General features: G+C 46.9%; 1 protein-coding gene and 1 pseudogene across 6 annotated transcripts in view; one reads left to right on the top strand and one right to left on the bottom strand.

Annotated features, from left to right (window-relative positions):
* CNOT1 (CCR4-NOT transcription complex subunit 1) overlaps positions 1-18,707 on the bottom strand; it is a 96,476-nt gene extending 77,769 nt beyond the window's left edge. For 3 of the 6 annotated variants that reach the window (XM_039475817.2, XM_039475827.2, XM_039475825.2), the window contains exons 1-2: positions 18,585-18,707; positions 2,003-2,278 (exon numbers count right to left, since the gene is read on the bottom strand). In XM_039475817.2, coding sequence (XP_039331751.1) covers positions 2,003-2,104 — 102 coding nt within the window. In that variant the 5' untranslated portion in view covers positions 2,105-2,278; positions 18,585-18,707. The remainder of the gene's footprint in view (positions 1-2,002; positions 2,279-18,584) is intronic. The other 3 variants (XM_039475832.2, XM_039475841.2, XM_039475836.2) reach the window with 1 other exon arrangement.
* LOC120362301 (small nucleolar RNA U13) lies at positions 7,447-7,531 on the top strand (annotated as a pseudogene).
* Positions 18,708-20,402: the final 1,695 nt, after the last annotated feature.

The raw sequence follows: 20,402 nt of genomic DNA, 5'->3' as shown, positions 1-20,402 counted from the left end.
TCCAGCACTTTGGGAGGCTGAGATAGGCATATCACCTGAAGGTGGGAGTTCATGACCAGCATGACAAACATGAGAAACCCCATCTCTAAAAAACAAACAAACAAAAAAAAAAATTTAACAAAAAAAAAAAGAAGAAGAAGAAGAAAGGCTGAAGCAGGAGGATCACTTGAGACCAGGAGTTCATGGTTACAGCGAGCTATGATCGTGCCACTGCACTCCCACCTTGGGGGACAAAGCAAGACCCTGTCTCAATAGAAAATAAAAAAAGAGGGGCCGGGTGCGGTGGCTCAAGCCTGTAATCCCAGCACTTTGGGAGGCCGAGGCGGGTGGATCACAAGGTCAAGTGATCGAGACCATCCTGGTCAACATGGTGAAACCCCCGTCTGTACTAAAAATACAAAAATTAGCTGGGCATGGTGGTACGTGCCTGTAATCCCAGCTACTCAGGAGGCTGAGGCAGGAGAATTGCCTGAACCCAGGAGGCAGATGTTGCAGTGAGCCGAGATCGCACCATTGCACTCCAGCCTCGGTAACGAGTGAAACTCCGTCTCAAAAAAAATAAAAATAAAAATAAAAATAAAAAATAAAAAATAAAAAAAGAGCCGGGCGCGGTGGCTCAAGCCTATAATCCCAGCACTTTGGGAGGCCGAGGTGGGTGGATCACAAGGTCAAGTGATCGAGACCATCCTGGTCAACATGGTGAAACCCCATCTCTACCAAAAATAAAAAAATTAGCTGGGCATGGTGGCGCATGCCTGTAATCCCAGCTACTCAGGAGGCTGAGGCAGGAGAATTGCCTGAACCCAGGAGGCGGAGGTTGCGGTGAGCCGAGATCATGCCATTGCACTCCAGCCTGGGTAACAAGAGTGAAACTCTGTCTCAAAAAAAAAAAAAAAGAGAGAGAGATCGAGACCATCCTGGTCAACATGGTGAAACCCCGTCTCTACTAAAAATACAAAACATTAGCTGAGCATGGTGGCGCGTGCCTGTAATACCAGCTACTCAGGAGGCTGAGGCAGGAGAATTGCTTGAACCCAGGAGGCGGAGGTTGCGGTGAGCCGAGATCACGCCATTGCACTCCAGCTTGGGTAACAAGAGTGAAACTCCGTCTCAAAAAATAAATAAATAAAAAATAAAAAATAGGCTGGGCGCGGTGGCTCACGCCTGTTATCCCAGCACTTTGGGAGGCCGAGGCAGGTGGATCACGAGGTCAAGAGATCGAGACCATCCTGGTCAACTTGGTGAAACCCCGTCTCTACTAAAAATAGAAAACATTAGCTGGGCATGGTGGTGCGTGCCTGTAATCCCAGCTACTCAGGAGGCTGAGGCAGGAGAATTGCCTGAACCCGGGAGGCGGAGGTTGCGGTGAGCCGAGATCGCGCCATTGCACTACAGCCTGGGTAACAAGAGCGAAACTCTGTCTCAAAAAAAAAAAAAAAAAAAAAAAGGAAGAAGAAAGGAAAGCTTAGGGCCCCGGCAAACCAATTTTATAATTTCTGTGAAAATAAAAAGTTGTGAAAAATCTTTTTTAAAAAAAGATCGAGCTGGGCACAATGGCTCACACCAGTAATTCCAGCACGGTGGGAGGCCAAGGCGGGGGATCACTTGAGGTCAGGAGTCCAAGACTGGACTGGCCAACATGGTAAAACCCTGTCTCAACTAAAAATACAAAACTTAGCCGGGCATGGTGGTGGACGCCTATAACCTCAGCTACTTGGGAGGCTGAGGCAGGAGAATCGCTTGAAACCAGGAGGCAGAGATGCAGTGAGCTGAGATCATGCCACTGCACTCCAGCCTGGCTGACAGAATGAGACTCTCTCTCAAAAAAAGAAAAAAAAAGACTGGATAAGATCGCTTTTACAGATGATGATGAGAGAAATCACCTGAAATCATGTGCAAAAGTTAGTTACCTTTCATGCAACATGCCCACATAAATTTGTGGTTTTCTTTCCACTGTTACTTACTCCTTTAATGGCACTTGTTTTCTGGCAAGTTTACTTACATGCTGTATTTCCTGCTGGCTGGCTCGGTAATTTTTCTTGGTTAAATTGTCCACCAGGTAGCTGATTTGAGACAAGGCCAGCGAGAGCGAGTCAAGATTCATTGCTGGTTGGGGCGGAAGCAGGCGGCCGAGCCCGGCGCAAAATCACCATTATTCCCCTTTAGTCACCTCAGAGGCAGGTTAATGCTTTCTTTTTAATTAGGCTATATCTGGTGTCTGTATAATTTCTTCAGTTCTTCTTTACGAGGGGTCTTACTCTGTTCTGAAACATGGCACCTGTTTAAAAAAATACACACATACATCCAGTTTTTGAAATTAAAGGAAAAGGGTGGCTGGTCCAAGTGCAGTGGTATTTACAACTAACTGATCACAACTAGTTGCAGATTTCTGTGATTCTTGCCACTCCCATTGCTTCCCCTGATTAGCCTTTAAAAAAAAACATTAGGGGGCCGGGCGCGGTGGCTCAAGCCTGTAATCCCAGCACTTTGGGAGGCCGAGGCGGGTGGATCACGAGGTCGAGAGATCGAGACCATCCTGGTCAACAAGGTGAAACCCCGTCTCTACTAAAAATACAAAAAGTTAGCTGGGCATGGTGGTGCGTGCCTGTAATCCCAGCTACTTAGGAGGCTGAGGCAGGAGAATTGCCTGAGCCCAGGAGGCGGAGGTTGCGGTGAGCCGAGATCGCGCCATTGCACTCCAGCCTGGGTAACGAGAGCGAAACTCCGTCTCAAAAAAAAAAAAAAAAAAAAAACATTAGGGGCCAGGCGCGGTGGCTCAAACCTGTAATCCCAGCACTTTGGGAGGCGGAGGCGGGTGGATCATGAGGTCAAGAGATCAAGATCATCCTGGTCAACATGGTGAAAGCCCGTCTCTACTAAAAATACAAAAAATTAGCTGGGCATGGTGGTGCGTGCCTGTAATCCCAGCTACTCAGGAGGCTGAGGCAGGAGAATTGCCTGAACCCAGGAGGCGGAGGTTGTGGTGAGCCGAGATCGCGCCATTGCACTTCAGCCTGGGTAACAAGAGCGAAACTCCGTCTCAAAAAAAAAAAAAAATAGACGAAAATAGGGCTCTGTGTTAGTACCTAAAATGCTACCAAGGACTTTAAAAAGATAGCAAAATAGCTCTTTACTTAAACTTCTTTAAAAAGGAGTAAAATAGCTCCCTACTTAAACAAACAAAAAAAGATAGTAAAATAGCTTAAACACTGTTGATAAAAGATACCAAGTTTCTCAATTAGGCAGGGCAAGTATAAAATGAAAATACATTTTACACTCTTGGTGGGAGTGTAAATTAGTTCAACCACTGTGAAAGACAGTGTGGTGATTCCTCAAGGATTTAGAACCAGAAATACCATTTGACCCAGCAATCCCATTACCGAGTGTATACCCAAAGGATTACAAATCATTTTACTATAAAGACACATGCACAAGCATGTTTCTTGCAGCACTGTTCACAATAGCAAAGACGTGGAACCAACCCAATGCCCATCAATGATAGACTGGATAAAGAAAATGTAACACATATACACCATGGAATACTATGCAGCCACAAAAAAGGATGAGTTCATGTCCTTTGCAGGGACCTGGATAAAGCAGAAACCATCATTCTCAGCAAACTAACACAGGAACAGAAAACCAAACACCACATGTTCTCAATCATAAATGGGAGTTAACAATGAGAACACATGGACATAGGAAGGGGAACATCACACACTAGGACCTGTGGAGGGGTAGAAAGCTAAGGAAGAAATAGAATTAGGAGGAAAAAGAAAAGACAAAAAAAGAATAAGAAGAAAGAGAAAGTAAGTGGCTGGTCAAGGTGGCTCATGTCTCTAATCCCAGCACTTTGGGAGGCTGAGGTGGGTGGATCACAAGGTCAGGAGTTCGAGACAGGCCTGGCCAACATGGTGAAACCCCATCTCTACTAAAAATACAAAAGTTAGCCAGGCGTGATGGCGCATGCCTGTAATCTCAGCTACTCGGGAGGCTGAGGCAGAAGTGCTTGAACCAGGGAGGTGGAGGTTGCAGTGAACCAACATCACGCCACTGCACGCCAGCCTGAGCAAGAGCGACACTCCATCTCAAAAAAAAAAAAAAAAAACTCAATTAAAAAAAAAAAACCACTCATCCAAAGAGTTTCATTTTAGTAAGATAACTTGTAACACTTTCATTTTACCTATTTCAAAATGTTAATTTCTACTATACCCTTTGGAAGCAGGACGTGGGAACTTACTTAAAATTAAGGTTTATAGGCCAGGCGGGGTGGCTCAAGCCTGTAATCCCAGCACTTTGGGAGGCCGAGGCGGGTGGATCACGAGGTCAAGAGATTGAGACCATCCTGGTCAATGTGGTGAAACCCCGTCTCTACTAAAAATACAAAAAATTAGCTGGGCATGGTGGTGCGTGCCTGTAATTCCAGCTACTCAGGAGGCTGAGGCAGGAGAATTGCCTGAACCCAGGAGGCGGAGGCTGCGGTGAGCCAAGATCATGCCATTGCACACCAGCCTGGGTAACAAGAGCGAAACTCCGTCTCAAAAAAAAAAAAAAAATTAAGGTTTGTCGAAGGATCATTCACCTCTCATTTTCAGACTCTTTCCATGCTATCTGCAACCTATTTATAAGACTCTATAGGGCCGGGTACAGTGGCTCACGCCTATAATCCCAGAACTTTGGGAGGCCGACGCGGGTGGATCACGAGGTCAAGAGATTGAGACCATCCTGGTCAACATGGTGAAACCCTGTCTCTACTAAAAATACAAAAATTAGCTGGGCATGGTGGTGCACGCCTGTAGTCCCAGCTACTCGGGAGGCTGAGGCAGGAAAATTGCTTGAACCCAGGAGACGGAGGTTGCAGTGAGCCGAGATCACGCCATTGCACTCCAGCCTGGGTAACAAGAGCGAAACCCCGTAAAAAAAAAAAAAAATTCTTTGTATTCACTTTATTCTTTATGTTACTGCTTCAGAATCAAGGAAGTTTCGTCTTACACTTGTATCGTGGAATGTATGTTTTAGGTATTTCAATGGCTGTACAAGTAAGGAATCCAGAAGCCAAAATGCTTCCTGCATTGTTGAAACTGTTCCCTGGGAGAATTCAGAAAGCGAAGCCCAAAGCTAAAGTACAGCTAAAATGACAGGATGATTATCAGTTTAACTCCAACTACCTGCTGAGTACAAACTATTCTGTATAAAACAAGACAAATGTGGCCATGCAATGGCTCATGCCAAAGTCCCGCAATCACAACACTTTGGGAGGCTGTGGTGGGAGGATCACTTGAGACCTGGAGTTTCAGACAAACCTAAGCACCATTGTGAGACCCTGTCTCTATTTTTTGCTATTGTTTTATTTGAGACAGGAGTTTCACTCTTATTGCCCAGGCTGGAGTGCAATGGCGCAATTTCAGTTCACTGCAACCTCTGCCTCCTGGGTTCAAGTGATTCTCCTGTCTCAGCCTCCCAAGTAGCTAGGATTACAGGCAACAGCCACCATGTGGAGCTAATTTTTAGTAGACAAGGAGTTTCACCATGTTGGCCAGGCTAATCTCGAATTCCAGACCTCAGATGATCCACCTGCTTTGGCCTTCCAAAGTGCTGGGATTACAGGCATGAGCCATGGAGCCAGGCACCCCAGCTACTTTTCGTATTTGTAGTAGAGAGGGGGTTTCGCTATGATGGCCAGGCTGGTCTCTAACTCCTGACCTCAAATGATCCACCCATTTCTGCCTCCCAAAGCGCTGGGATTATAGGCGTGAACCACTGTACCTGGCCTTATCTTTATTTTTTTCTAAGTAAAAAAAGACAAATGCACACAACATCCATTTTTTAAAGAATTCACCAAGAGGCCAGGTGTGGTGGCTCATGCCTGTAATCCCAGAACTTTGGGAGGCCAAGGTGGGTGAATCACGAGGTCAGGAGTTTTGAGACCAGCCTGGCTAAAATGGTAAAACCCCTTCTCTACTACAAATACAAAAAAAATTAGCTGGGCATGGTGGTGCACGCCTGTAATACCAGCTACTTGGGAGGCTAAGGCAGGAGAACAGCTTGAACCCAGGAGGTGGAGGTTGCAGTAAACAGAGATCGCACCACTGCACTCCAGCCTGAGTGACAGGGCGAGACTGTCTCAAAAAAAAAAAAAAAATTAGACTGCATTTCTCAGCTTCTCTTGCATTGGTCTGGCTGCAAGACTTAGTTCTTTTTTTTTTTTTTTTTTTTTTTGAGAAGGAGTTTCGCTCTTGTTACCCAAGCTGGAGTGCAATGGCACAATCTCGGCTCACCGCAACCTCCGCCTCCTGGGTTCAGGCAATTCTCCTGCCTCAGCCTCCTGAGTAGCTGGGATTACAGGCACGTGCCACCATATCCAGCTAATTTTTTTGTATTTTTAGTAGAGACGGGGTTTCACCATGTTGACCAGGATGGTCTCAATCTCTTGACCTCGTGATCCACCCGCCTCGGCCTCCCAAAGTGCTGGGATTACAGGCTTGAGCCACTGCGCCCAGCCTGCAAGACTTAGTTCTCAACCAACATAAGTATACACCAAAAATGGTATGTGGCTCTTTCAGACCTAGCTCATAAAACATTATTCATAATTCTGTCGTTCTTCACTATCTGCCAGATGAATAAACTCCCAAGACCTAGAGAAGGATGATGTCACAAGATGACAGATGAAGACAGAGTTCTTGAATTATTGCAGCGAATGCAGCCTACCAAACACCCTCAATGAAAATTATTTGAGGAAGAAATAAATTTTTACTCTGTTAAGCCACCATTATCTTGGGTTTGTTTTAGGCCTGTTTTGTCGAATAACAGACAAAATGATCAAACAAACATTTTTAGAAGTTACTCTTGGCCAGGTTCGTGGCTCATGCCTGTAATCCTAGTATTTTGTGAGGCGGAAGCAGGTGGAGCTCAGGAGTTTGAGACCAGCCTCGGCAACAGGGTGAAACCCTGTCTCTACTAAAATATAAAAAGTTAGTTGGGCATGGTGGTGTGCGCCTGTAATCCCAGCTACTCTGGAGGCTGAGGCAGGAGAACTGCTTGAACCCGTGAGGCGGAGGTGGCAGTGAGTCGAGATCACACCACTGTATTCCAGCCCAGGTGACAGAGTGAGAGTCCATCTCAAAAAAAAAAGTAACTTTTTTTGAGAGGAGGAGGTTGCAGTGAGCCAAGAATGCGCCACTGCACTCTATCATTGGCAACGCATGGAACTCTGTCTTAAAAAAAAAAAGTTCAGCCTGCCAACATGGTGAAAACCCACCTCTACTAAAAATACAAAAATTAGCAGGGCATGGTGGCACAAACCTGTAGTCCTAGGCACCTGGGAGCCAGAGGTATGAGAATCACTTGAACACAGGAGGCAGAGGTTGTAGTGAGCCGAGAAAGCACCACTGCACTCCAGCCTGGGAGACACAGTGAGACACTGTCTCCAAAAAAAAAAAAAAAAAGTTGACCCTTCTGTAGTTCATAAGCATAATGACTGTGTGAAATGTGCCAACCTCAAACCTTGTTACAACAGCAGCTCACCTGTCTGAAATGAAGAGTTAACTTGCTTTTTATACACGTCATTTTAAACAAGTATTTTTTTCACTCAATACTAGAGTGCCCTCAGTAACTTGTAACATTTAATAGCCTTGTGTCAGTGTCTTAAGCATTTTACAAGAATTAATCTAATTCAGGCCAGGCCTGGTGGCTCCTGCCTACAATCGCAGCACTTTGGGAGGCCAAGGTGGGAGGACTATTTGACGCTGGGAGTGCAAATAGAGGCTGAGCAATATAGTGAGAGACCCCTGTCTCTAAAAAAAGAAAAAAAAAAATTTGTTTTAATTAGCTGGACATAATGGTGCACACCTGTAGTCCCAGCCACTGGGAAGACCGAGGTGGGACGATGGCTTGAATTCAGGAGGTCGAGGCTGCAGTGAGCCATTATTTCGCCACTGCACTCCAGCCTGAGCAACACAGACCCTGTCTCAAAAAACAAAACAAAACAAAATAACAGAGAGCAGCCTTCTTGAAGCTATTTTATTTTAAAAAGAACTACACCAGCCGGGCGCGGTGGCTCAAGCCTGTAATCCCAGCACTTTGGGAGGCCGAGGCGGGTGGATCACGAGGTCGAGAGATCGAGACCATCCTGGTCAACATAGTGAAACCCCGTCTCTACTAAAAATACAAAAAATTAGCTGGGCATGGTGGCACATGCCTGTAATCCCAGCTACTCGGGAGGCTGAGGCAGGAGAATTGCCTGAACCCAGGAGGCGGAGGTTGCGGTGAGCCGAGATCGCGCCATTGCACTCCAGCCTGGGTAACAAGAGCGAAACTCTGTCTCAAAAAAAAAAAAAAAAAAAAAAAAAAAAAAAAGAACTACACCAAGAGAGAACTCTCATAACTCAGAATTCAACTTATGATGGTAAATAACGTGTTAAAACTCAAGTCCTGGCATGGTGTGATGGCTCAACCCTGTAATCCCAGCACTTTGGAAGGCCGAGGCAGGCAGATCACAAGATCAGGAGTTCAAGATCAGCCTGGTCAACATGGCAAAACCCTGTCTCTACTAAAAATACAAAACTTAGCTGGACGTGGTAGCATGTGCCTATAATACCAGCTCCTCAGGAGGCTGAGGCAGGAGAATCACTTGAACCTGGGAGATGGAGGTTGCAGAGAGCTGAGATTGCATCACTGCACTCTGCAACTCCAAAAAAAAAATTAGTGTCTTTCAAAATACTTTCATCCCACTTTTTTATTTTAAATTAGTTCAACATTACTGTAATATTGTGAGATACACATAGGGTCTTCATATCTTTTCCTGGCGTACAACTTCTAGGATCCTTAGAATGATTAGAATGTTAAGTTTCTTTTTGTATGCTAATGAGTTGACTGATAGCTTAGCAACTTCTAGGTAGTTTTTACATGGATGCTGGTCACCTGAAACACCAAGATTAGAGATATGGGACTTGTAGCCCCACTCCCCCAAACTCCAGGGAGAGAAAAGGTGCTGAAGGTTAAGGGGACCACCAAAGGCCCATGATTTAATCAACTGTGCCTAAGTAATGAAGCCTCCATAAAAGCCCATAAAAGACTGGGTTCGGCCAGGCGCGGTGGCTCACGCCTGTAATCCCAGCACTTTGGGAGGCCGAGGCCGGTGGATCACGAGACCAAGAGATCGAGACCACCCTGGTCAACATGGTGAAACCCCGTCTCTACTAAAAATACAAAAAAATTAGCTGGGCATGGTGGCGCATGCCTGTAATCCCAACTACTCAGGAGGCTGAGGCAGGAGAATTGCCTGAACCCGGGAGGCGGAGGTTGCGGTGAGCTGAGATCGTGCCATTGCACTCCAGCGTGGGTAACAAGAACGAAACTCCTTCTCAAAAAAAAAAAAAAAGAAAGAAAAAGAAAAGGCCGGGCGCGGTGGCTCAAGCCTGTAATCCCAGCACTTTGGGAGGCCGAGGCGGGTGGATCACGAGGTCGAGAGATCGAGACCATCCTGGTCAACATGGTGAATCCCCGTCTCTACTAAAAATACAAAAAATTAGCCAGGCATGGTGGCACGTACCTGTAATTCCAGCTACTCAGGAGGCTGAGGCAGGAGAATTGCCTGAACCCAGGAGGCGGAGGTTGCAGTGAGCCGAGATCGCGCCATTGCACTCCAGCCTGGGTAACAAGAGCGAAACTCCGTCTCAAAAAAAAAAAAAAAAAAAAAAGAAAAAGACTGGGTTCAGAGAGCTTCCAGATAACTGAGGCACAGTGTAGCCCGGTGAGGGCATGAAAGCTCCGTGGCCCTTACTTCTTCCTATGTACCTCCTCATCCATATTCTTTATAATAAACTTCAAAAACTTAGTGGTGGCTGGGAGCAGTGGCTCACGCCTGTAATTGCAGCACTTTGGGAGGCCAAGGCAGGAGGCTCACCAGGTCAGGAGTTCGAGACCAGCCTGGCCAACATGGTGAAACCCTGTCCCTACTAAAAATACAAAGAAATAGCTGGGCATGATGGCGTGTACCTGTAATCCCAGCTACTCAAAAGGCTGAGGCAGAATCATTTGAACCTGGAAGGTAGAGGTTGCAGTGAGCCAAGATAGTGCCACTGAATTCCAGCCGCCTGAGTGACAGGGCAAGACTCTGTCTCAAAAAAAAAAAAAAAAAAAAAAAAGAACCCAGCACTTTGGGAGGCCAAGGCATCAGGATGGATCACTTAAGGTCCAAAGAGTTCAAGACCAGCCTGGCCAACATGGTAAAATCGCATCTACCAAAAATATAAAAATTTAGCCAGCTGTGGCGGTACATGTGCCCATAATCTCAGCTACTTGGGAGGCCGAGGAAGGAGAATCGCTTGAACCCCGGAGGCAAAGGCTGCAGTGAGTCTAGAGCATATAACTGCACTCCAGCCTGGGCAACAGAACAACCTCCATCTCAAAACAAACCAACCTAAGTATTTCCCAGAGTTCTATAAGACACTCTAGCAAGTTAACTGAGCAAATGAATGGAGTCGTGGCCAGACATGGTGGCTCAGGCTTGTAATCCCAACACTTTGGGAGGCCGAGATGGGTAGATCACCGAGGTCAGTAATTCAAGACCAGCCCTGACCAACATGGAGAACCCCTGCATCCACCGAAAACACAAAATTAGCTGGGCATCCAGTGGCACATTCCTGTAATCCCAGATACTTGGTAGGTTGAGGCAGGAGAATTGCTTTAACCTGGGAGGTGGAGGTTTCGGTGAGCCAAGATTGTGCCACTGCATTCCAGACTGGGCAAAAAGTGCGAAACTCCATCTCAAAAAGAAAAAAAAAGAATGGGGTCGTAGGAACCTCAATTTATGGCCAGTTTGTCAGAAACACAGGGAAAACCACGTGGGACTTGAGATTAGCATTGGAAGTGGGGGACTGCCTATGGGACTTGAGCCTTCAACCCAGGGGATCTGAAGCCATCCATGTCAGAATCATACTGAATTAGAAGATACCCATGTGGTGTCCATTGTTGAATAGCTTGCTTGATGTCTAGGGGAAAAACCCAAACATGTCCTGTTATGAAAATATACTGGAGGAAAAAGTTTATTTCTATATTTTCATAAACAACAAAAAATTCTCCTACATAGTTGAACATCGCATTTAGGAATTTCCCTGTATCAACTGTAACAGTTAACCATAAGGAATCCTGGATGGAGGTTAATGCTGTGTTTTCCAGAATTAAAGATAAAAACGCATTTCTTAAATGTATACACTATGTTTCCTTAAATCTCAACACAGGGCTTCATATTAAATCTACACCTCTAATTACTGCCTTCTCATACTATGCTTTCCAAGGAACAATGTTTTATTTGCTTTGTAACATTCTTGCAAATTTAAGTGAGAGATACACTTCAAAAAAACAAAACAAAAAAAAAACACACCAGGCCACAGTGGCTCTCACACCTGTAATCCCAGCACTTTGGGAAGCTGAGGCAGGCGAACCACCATCAGGAGTTCTAGACCAGCCTGGCCAACATGCTGAAACCCCGTCTCTACTAAAAATGCAAAAATTAGGCCGGGCACGGTGGCTCAAGCCTGTAATCCCAGCACTTTGGGAGGCCGAGGCAGGTGGATCACAAGGTCAAGAGATCAAGACCATCCTGGTCGACATGGTGAACCTCGACTCTAAAAAAAAAAAAAAAAAAAATACAAAAAATTAGCTGGGCATGGTAGCGTGTGCCTGTAATCCCAGCTACTCAGGAGGCTGAGGCAGGAGAATTGCCTGAACCCAGGAGGCAGAGGGTGCAGTGAGCCGAGATCGCGCCATTGCACTCCAGCCTGGGTAACAAGATCGAAACTCTGTCTCAAAAAAAAAAAAAAGCTGGGCGCGGTGGCTCAAGCCTGTAATCCCAGCACTTTGGGAGGCCGACGCAGGTGGATCACAAGGTCAAGAGATTGAGACCATCCTGGTCAACATGGTGAAACCCCGTCTCTACTAAAAACACAAAATATTAGCTGGCATGGTGGCACGCGTCTGTAATCCCAGCTACTCAGGAGGCTGAGGCAGGAGAATTGCCTGAACCCAGGAGGCGGAGGTTGTAGTGAGCCAAGATCGCGCCATTGCACTCCAGCCTGGGTAACAAGAGTGAAACTCCGTCTCAAAAAAAAAAAAAAATTAGCTGGGCATGATGGTACGCACCTGTAATCCCAGCTATTGGGGAGGCTGAGGCAGGAGTATGGCTTGAATCCAGGAGGTGGAGGTTGCAGCAAGCCAAGATTGTACTACTGCACTCCAGCCTGGGTGACAAAGCAAGACTCTGTCACAAAACAAACAAACAAACAAAAAACCTTCAGCTGCAAATATTGAATGAAAAAGCCAGGCGCGGTGGCACAAGCCTGTAATCCCAGCTCTCTGGGAGGCCGAGGTGGGTGGATCACGAGGTCAAGAGATCGAGACCACCCTGGTCAACATGGTGAAACACCGTCTCTACTAAAAATACAAAAAAAAAATCAGCTGGGCATGGTGGCACGTTCCTGTAATCCCAGCTACTCAGGAGGCTGAGGCAAGAGAATTGCCGGAACCCAGGAGGCGGAGGTTGCGGTGAGCCGAGATCGCGCCACTGCACTCCAGCCTGAGTAACAAGAGTGAAACTCTGTCTCAAAACAAAAAAAACAAAAGAAAACAAAAATATTGAAGGAAAAAAAAGTAATTAAAAAAACTATCATAGGACAGTATGGTGGCTCACACCTGTAATCACAGCACTTTGGGAGGCCTTGGTCCTTCGAGACCAGTCTGGGAAACATGGTGAAGCCCCGTCTCTATAAAAAAATACAAAAATTGGCCGGGCGCGGTGGCTCAAGCCTGTAATCCCAGCACTTTGGGAGGCCGAGGCGGGTGGATCACGAGGTCGAGAGATCGAGACCATCCTGGTCAACAAGGTGAAACCCCGTCTCTACTAAAAATACAAAAAATTAGCTGGGCATGGTGGTGTGTGCCTGTAATCCCAGCTACTCAGGAGGCTGAGGCAGGAGAATTGCTTGAACCCAGGAGGCGGAGGTTGCGGTGAGCCGAGATCACGCCATTGCACTCCAGCCTGGGTAACAAGAGCGAAACTCCGTCTCCAAAAAAAAAAAAAAAAAAAAATACAAAAATTAGGTCGCGCATGGTGGCTCACATCTATCTGTAATCCCAGAACTTTGGGAGGCCAAGGTAGGTAGATCACTTCAGGTCAGGAGTTCAAGACCAGACTGGCCAACATGGTAAAACCCCAGCTCTACTAAAAATACAGGTTAAGTGCAGTGCACACCTATAATCCCAGCACTTTGGGAGGCCGAGGCAGGTGGATCACCTGAAGTCAAGAGTTCGAGACCAACCTGACCAACATGGTGAAACGCTGACTCTATTAAATATAAAACTTAAGATGGACATGGTGGCATATGCCTATAATCTCAGCTACTTAAGAGGCTGAGGCAGGAGAATTGCTTGAACCCGGGAGGCGGAGGTTGCAGAGAACAGAGATTGTGGCAATGCACTCCAACTGGATGATGAGGAAAACTCCTTCACAAAAACAAAACAAAACAAAACAAAACAAAGCTGGGCACAGTGGCTCACACCTATAACCCCAGCACTTTGGGAGGCTGAGGCGGGCAGAGCACAAGGCCAGGAGTTTTGAGACCAGCCTGACATTGTGAAACCCCGTCTCTACTAAAAATACAAAATTCAGCCAGGCGTGGTGGTGCCAGCCTGTAATCCCAGCTACACAGGAGGCTGAGGCAGAATTGCTTGAACCCGGGAGGTAGAGGTTGTGGTGAGCCGAGATCGCACCACTACACTCCAGCCTGGGCAACAGAGCAAGGCTCCATAAAAACAAAAACAAACAAAATTAGACAGACATGGTAGCAAGCACCTGTAATCCTAGCTACTCAAGGGGCTGAGGTGGGAGAATCATCTGAGACCAGAAAATCAAGGCTGCAGTGAGCAGTGATTGTGCCACTAAACTCTAGCCCAGGAGTCGGAGTAAAACACTGACTCAAAAAACAAAAAAAAAAAACAACTATTTATATGCTGGGTGGGGGTGGGGAGGAGGTTTTGAGCCCCTTTTAACTTTCTTTCTTTCTTTTTTTTTTTTTTTGAGATGGAGTTTTGCTCGTTACCCAGGCTGGAGTGCAACGCCACGATCTCGGCTCACCACAACCTCCGCCTCCTGGGTTCAGGCAATTCTCCTGCCACAGCCTCCTGAGTAGCTGGGATTACAGGCACGTGCCACCATGCCCAGCTAATTTTTTGTATTTTTAGTAGAGACGGGGTTTCACCATGTTGACCAGGATGGTCTCGATCTCTCGACCTCGTGATCCACCCGCCTTGGCCTCCCAAAGAGCTGGGATTACAGGCTTGAGACAACACGCCCGGCCCCCTTTTAACTTTCAAATATTCATCTTTAAAATTGTGAGCAAACAGAAAAGGAATTGATAGATTCTTCTAAATAGAGAGTCACTGAATGGGATGCCATTTTGAAACTTCACAGCAGGAAGTTTAGTTTGGTCAGAGGGTCATTAAAGAAATGCCTCAAGCCGGGCGCGGTGGCTCAAGCCTGTAATCCCAGCACTTTGGGAGGCTGAGGCGGGTGGATCACGAGGTCGAGAGATCGAGACCATCCTGGTCAACAAGGTGAAACCCCGTCTCTACTAAAAATACAAAAAGTTAGCTGGGCATGGTGGTGCGTGCCTGTAATCCCAGCTACTTAGGAGGCTGAGGCAGGAGAATTGCCTGAACCCAGGAGGCGGAGGTTGCGGTGAGCCGAGATCGCGCCATTGCACTCCAGCCTGGGTAACAAGAGCGAAACTCCATCTCAAAAAAAAAAAAAAAGAAATGCCTCAGCTAATACATATGACTACATAGTCTTTTTTTAAAAATAAAACTATATACCAAGTTCAGGCTTGGCACTGTGGCTCATTCCTGTAATCCCAGCACTTTGGGAGGTGGTGGGCAGATGACTTGAGGTCAGGAGTTCAAGATCTGCCTACCCAACATGATGAACTCTCTTCTCTACTTAAAATACAAAAACCATCTGGCCGTGGTGGCAGACACCTGTAAGCCAGCTACTTGGAAGTCTGAGGCAGGAAAATCACTTGAACCTGAGAGAAGGGGTTGCAGTGAGCCAAGATCACACCATTGCACTCCAGCCTGGGCAACAGAGAGTCTCAAAAGAAAAAAAAAAAAAAAAAAAAGACATACCAAGTTCACAAAATACAGCACTTCAAAATGGCAGACTACTATTTTTGTTAATTTGCAACAATGTATCGGTAACATATATTTTACAAAAAATTAAATCTAGTTCTCTGTTTTGTAAAAACAGGGTCTCACTATGTTGCCCAGGCTGGTCTCTAACTCCTATTCTCAAGCATCCTCCTCCCTCATCTTCCCAAAGAGGTAGGATACAGGCCTGAGCCACTTGCCCAGGCCAAAAAATCACAGTCTCAAAATATGACAGCATTCAATTACAATTATTGTGGACAAATTCCATTCTCTGGCACTATGTACTGAAGACTTGTTACTTCACAGAATGTAACAGTCAAGTTCATACATTTAAACTGGTTAAAAAGAAAGCTTCTTATAACCAGATCAGAATCTAACCAAAAACATGCTCAGAAAAAGTAACATGCAAGGATAATCTGAAATTAGACTTTAAAGTATGTTTTGAAAACATAACAAAAATTTTAGTTTTTTTTTTAATGACTTGACTCCAAATAAGGATGTCATATTACTTAGCCTGACAATATCTATGTTAAAGAGACCAGGATGTAAATCCCCAGGAGAAATTCAGAAACTAGAAAAAAAAGAAAATGAAACCAGGGTGGTAAGCTGGGAACCAAGACGAGCGTATTTCAATTCCTTTCCACCGTAATGCCACAAAACCCTACCTTAAAACTTCTAAGATTGGCCGGGCGCAGTGGCTCAAGCCTGTAATCCCAGCACTTCGGGAGGCCGAGGCAGGTGGATCACGAGGTCGAGGCAGGTGGATCACGAGGTCGAGATATCGAGACCATCCTGGTCAACATGGTGAAACCCCGTCTCTACTAAAAATACAAAAAATTAGCTGGGCATGGTGGCACGTGCCTGTAATTCCAGCTACTCAGGAGGCTGAGGCAGGAGAATTGCCTGAACCCAGGAGGCGGAGGTTGCGGTGAGCCGAGATCGCGCCATTGCACTCCAGCCTGGGTAACAAGAGCGAAACTCCATCTCAAAAAAAAAACAAACAAAAAAAAAAAAATTCTAAGATTACAATCTTAGGTAAGAAAAGTAAATACTTTCAGTTACAAATAGGTATGCCTTTGTGCCTTGATTCTAGACTTTTTTTTTTTTTTTGGAAAGGGTAATCTCGCTCTGTCACCAGGCTGGAGTGCATTAGCGGGATCTTTGCTAACCGCAACCTCCATCTCCCGGGTTCAAGCGATTCTCCTGCCTCAGCCTCCTGAGTAGCTGGGACTACAGGAGCAGGAGTGCAGCCACCACCCCAGCTAATTTTTGTATTTTCAGTAGACAGGGGGGTTTCCCCATGTTGGCTAGGATGGTCTTTATCTCTTGACCTCGTGATCCGCCCCTCAACCCCTCAGCCTCCCAAAGTGCTGGGATTACAGGTGTGAGCCACAGCACCTGGTTTTTTCTTTTTTCCCCCCAAGACAGGGTTCACCATGTTAGCCAGGCTAGTCTTGAACTCCTGACCTCAGGTGATCCGTCTGCCTCAGCCTCCCAAAGTGCTGAGGTTATAGGTGTGAGGCATCATGCCCAGCTTTTTTTTTTTTTTTTTTTGAGACAGAGCCTCACTCTTTTGCCCAGACTGGAGTACAGTGGTGCAATCTCAGCTGGCCACAACCTCCACCTCGCAGGTTTAACCAATTCTCCTGCCTCAGCCTCCTGGTGCCTGCCACCACACCCAGGTAATTTTTGTATTTTTAGTAGAGATAAAGTTTCATGATGTTGACCAGGCTGTTCTCAAACTCCTGACCTCAGGTGATCCACCTACCTCGTCCTCCCAAAGTGCCGGGATTACAGGCATGAGCTACAGCACCCAACCAATTCCAGACTTATTTCTCACTAAGACTTGGAGGACCCATACTTGTTGAAAAGGGACCAACTCTCCAAACGTTTTATCAACATGCCATCATTTCAGTCAAAGCGCAGCTAGCCACCTAATGCGTTTTCTCCTTAGACAAGGTAACAATTTGCAGTGTCCTAAAACATAATTATTTAAACTGTTACCACCTATCTTCTTAATAGCTAAAATCCTCTGTTGGGTAGGAATACAAACCTGGACCACAGACCACTTAAGTATTAAATCCAAGAACCTCAGAAAAATAAAATTTGTTCTTAATCTGTTTGATCTTCTTCCTAATATTTTACTTGCCCTCCCTCAGTTTTTTTAATCCATGTATTCCCTATTCCTATCAAAGGGACTGTCATAAGGAAAACGTTCAGCATTTTTTCAAAAAGTTTAACTATATTTACTCAATTATTGACTTAAAAAAAATCCAAGTAGTCACAGGCGATCTAATTGTCGAGAAATAGGCAGGGAGATTAAGTACTGTTACTCAGTTTTCAGGAAGAAAACTGCCTTTAATTTATTAATTAAAGTCCTAAGAAATGTGACATTTGATTAACTTCAGGGGAAAAGTTTGTCATAAAGTTTATTTTAAATACAACATTTTCAAATGCACAGATATCAAGCATTCTTTTTTAATCTACGAAGTTTACTCCCTGTGGAGTTAGTATCTGTGAGCCCTACTGGGTGAATTCTGCAGAGGGTGGTATTGAAAAAAAGGATTATTTGTGTTTGGCCTGAAGTACCTCTACAAGACCTGCAGCGGATCTCTCATCAGCCTTGAGGCCTGTGAGTGCTCAGCTCGCTAGCGGGACACTTGTCCTGTGTGGGCAGGACCGCCACTATTGCAGACACCGGACGGAGCAGGTAGGGGCCGACTTCAAAGAAAGTGTGAGCGCCCGGGCGCGCTAGTGGAACAAAACCTGTGGCAAGTAATAAGGAAGTGCTCGCTCCCGCCCGCCCTTCCCATCCGGGGACACCAGAAACATGGGGGGCTTTGACAATGTGCAGGGGGCGTAGGAGGGGGAAGAGTGGCAGCTTAGAGCACACAAGAGAAAAACTGGAAACGTGCAGAAACTCCAAACACTGTCCCCCGGCGCAAAGCGCTAGGCCTCGGCAGCCGATGCCCGCTGCACCCGGGTGCAGAGGGAGTGAGTAGTTGAGGAGGTCGTGGGGGGGTCTCAGGAGGGTGCAACTCGCGCGAAGCCAGGCCCAGCGACACGAACTGCCGCCACTGCCGCCCCCTGAGCCTCCAGGCCCGGGACAGAGGCCACCCCGGGTCTCATCCCGCGCTCTGCCCTCGGCTTCCTAGAGCCTTCTCGCTGGCCTCATCTTCAGAGCTCGAAGCCTCCGAGAGCCGTGGGGAGAGAGTCCGCCCTCTCCCGCCTCGCCCCACTTGCCCGTCCCGGCTGCCTCTCACTCCCCGGAGCTCCGGGATACGCTTCCAATGGCCCCAGGTCCACCCCTGTTCCTCCTCCCACTGGCACTGGCGTCTCCAAGCTAACACCGCCACCGTACCCCAGCCCCTGACGCCAGCCCGCCTCACCTCAGGCGGCTCCGGCAGCGCTGGACACAGGAAACTCCTGGGTCCTCGACTCCAGCTCTCCTCGACCCCCTCTTCGGTTAACTCCGCTTGTTTCTCGACAAAATGGCGCCGGAGGTCGCGCGCTCACGTCGCGGCCTTTCCCCTCCCCGTTCCCATTTCATCATTCGCTGCCCGCCCGAGGAGGGATGGTCCCAGCGCCAGCCAATGGCCGCGCCCCGCCTGTGGCTCCCGCCCAATCACCGACAGGTACCCGCGGATTTAAACCAATCACACTCTATCACTCGCAGAAGTAGAGGAAGAAACCAGGCTCCTGCTAGCAACTACCAATCCAGACTTCTACTTCGCGGACTGTGGCCAATTGCCGCTCACCAGGCCCAGGGGACCGGCGTTGGAGCCCTCGCGCCTGCGCTCGAGGCGAGGGCCAATAGACGCTGGTAACTTCGATTTGGGCTTCCCACCTGCCCTCTAGAGCTGCGACCAGTGGGGCTTGGCATTGCCTTTGAGGAACAATAAATTATGGAAGGGGCCCATAACTCCTCGCCACCTTGTGCAGGAACTACTTTGAGTTACAGTGAAACAGCCTTCCTCCACTTTCCTTCCTCTTTCGAAATGTCACGGTTCAGTAGACTTAGGGGAGTCCCGACCGAAACATTCCGCTCCCCTTAGTGTCCCTTTGGCGGGGAACGCCAGCCAGAAAGCAAGTCAGATTGTGACTAGAATTGGGGCGCCTTGCATCCTGGGATGTGTAGTCGCGCTCCCCGACCCTCTTCTCATCGCAGAAGTAATGCGACTTCTTCCGTCACTGGCTGCGCCCTAGAAGGAGCAGTGCATGCTGGGGGTTGTAGTCACCCAGATGGCCACCTGGTCCTTGCTTGCTTCGCTTTCGTCAGGGGAATTTTCTCTTTTAAGTTCTGCCTATTGAAGGAAACACAAGCGTTCTTTCCGGCTTAAGTCCTAGGAGACGTCTAAGAAAGGATACCCATGTCCTTTGCTCTCAAGAGAAAAAGCATAGAGACATATTTTGCTATGGTTTGTTTGTTAACTATGATAGTTGGTAAGATTTTATATTCACCTGTACCCAAAAGAGAAAGGACTGGGAGGAAGTGTTTACTGGTTAGCCTCATATTACCTCTTGTGCCAAATAAAAATACTGAAAAAAAAAATATGGTAAAAAACATGAAATTTACCATCTGAATCTTTTTTTTTTTTTTTTTTTTTTTTTTTTTTTTTTGAGACGGAGTTTTGCTCTTGTTACCCAGGCTGGAGTGCAATGGCGCGATCTCGGCTCACCGCAACTCCCGCCTCCTGGGTTCAGGCAATTCTCCTGCCTCAGCCTCCGGAGTAGCTGGGATTACAGGCACGCGCCACCATGCCCAGCTAATTTTTTGTATTTTTAGTAGAGATAGGGTTTCACCATGTTGACCAGGATGGTCTCGATCTCTTGACCTCGTGATGAACCCGCCTCGGCCTCTCAAAGTGCTGGGATTACAGGCTTGAGCCACCTCGCCCAGCGTTTTTTTTTTGAAATTGAATCTCGCTCTGTTGCCCAGGCTACAGTGCAGTGGCACGGTCTCATCTCATGGCAATCTCTACCTCCCCGGTTCAAGCAATTCTTCTGCCTCATCCTCCGGAGTAGCTGGGACTACAGGGGAGCATCACTATGCCTGGCTAATTTTTCAATTTTTAGTAGAGACGGGTTTTCACCATAATGGCCATGTCTCAAACTCCTGACCTTGAGATCCACCCACCTCAGCCTCCCAAAATGCTGAGATTACAGGTGTGAGGCACTGTGCCCAGTCCAACCATTTTTAAGTGTAG

Source organism: Saimiri boliviensis, chromosome 1 (assembly GCF_048565385.1).
Source record: "Saimiri boliviensis isolate mSaiBol1 chromosome 1, mSaiBol1.pri, whole genome shotgun sequence".
In the NCBI taxonomy this organism is placed as follows: domain Eukaryota; kingdom Metazoa; phylum Chordata; class Mammalia; order Primates; family Cebidae; genus Saimiri; species Saimiri boliviensis.
This window is presented reverse-complemented; position numbering and strand designations above follow the sequence as displayed.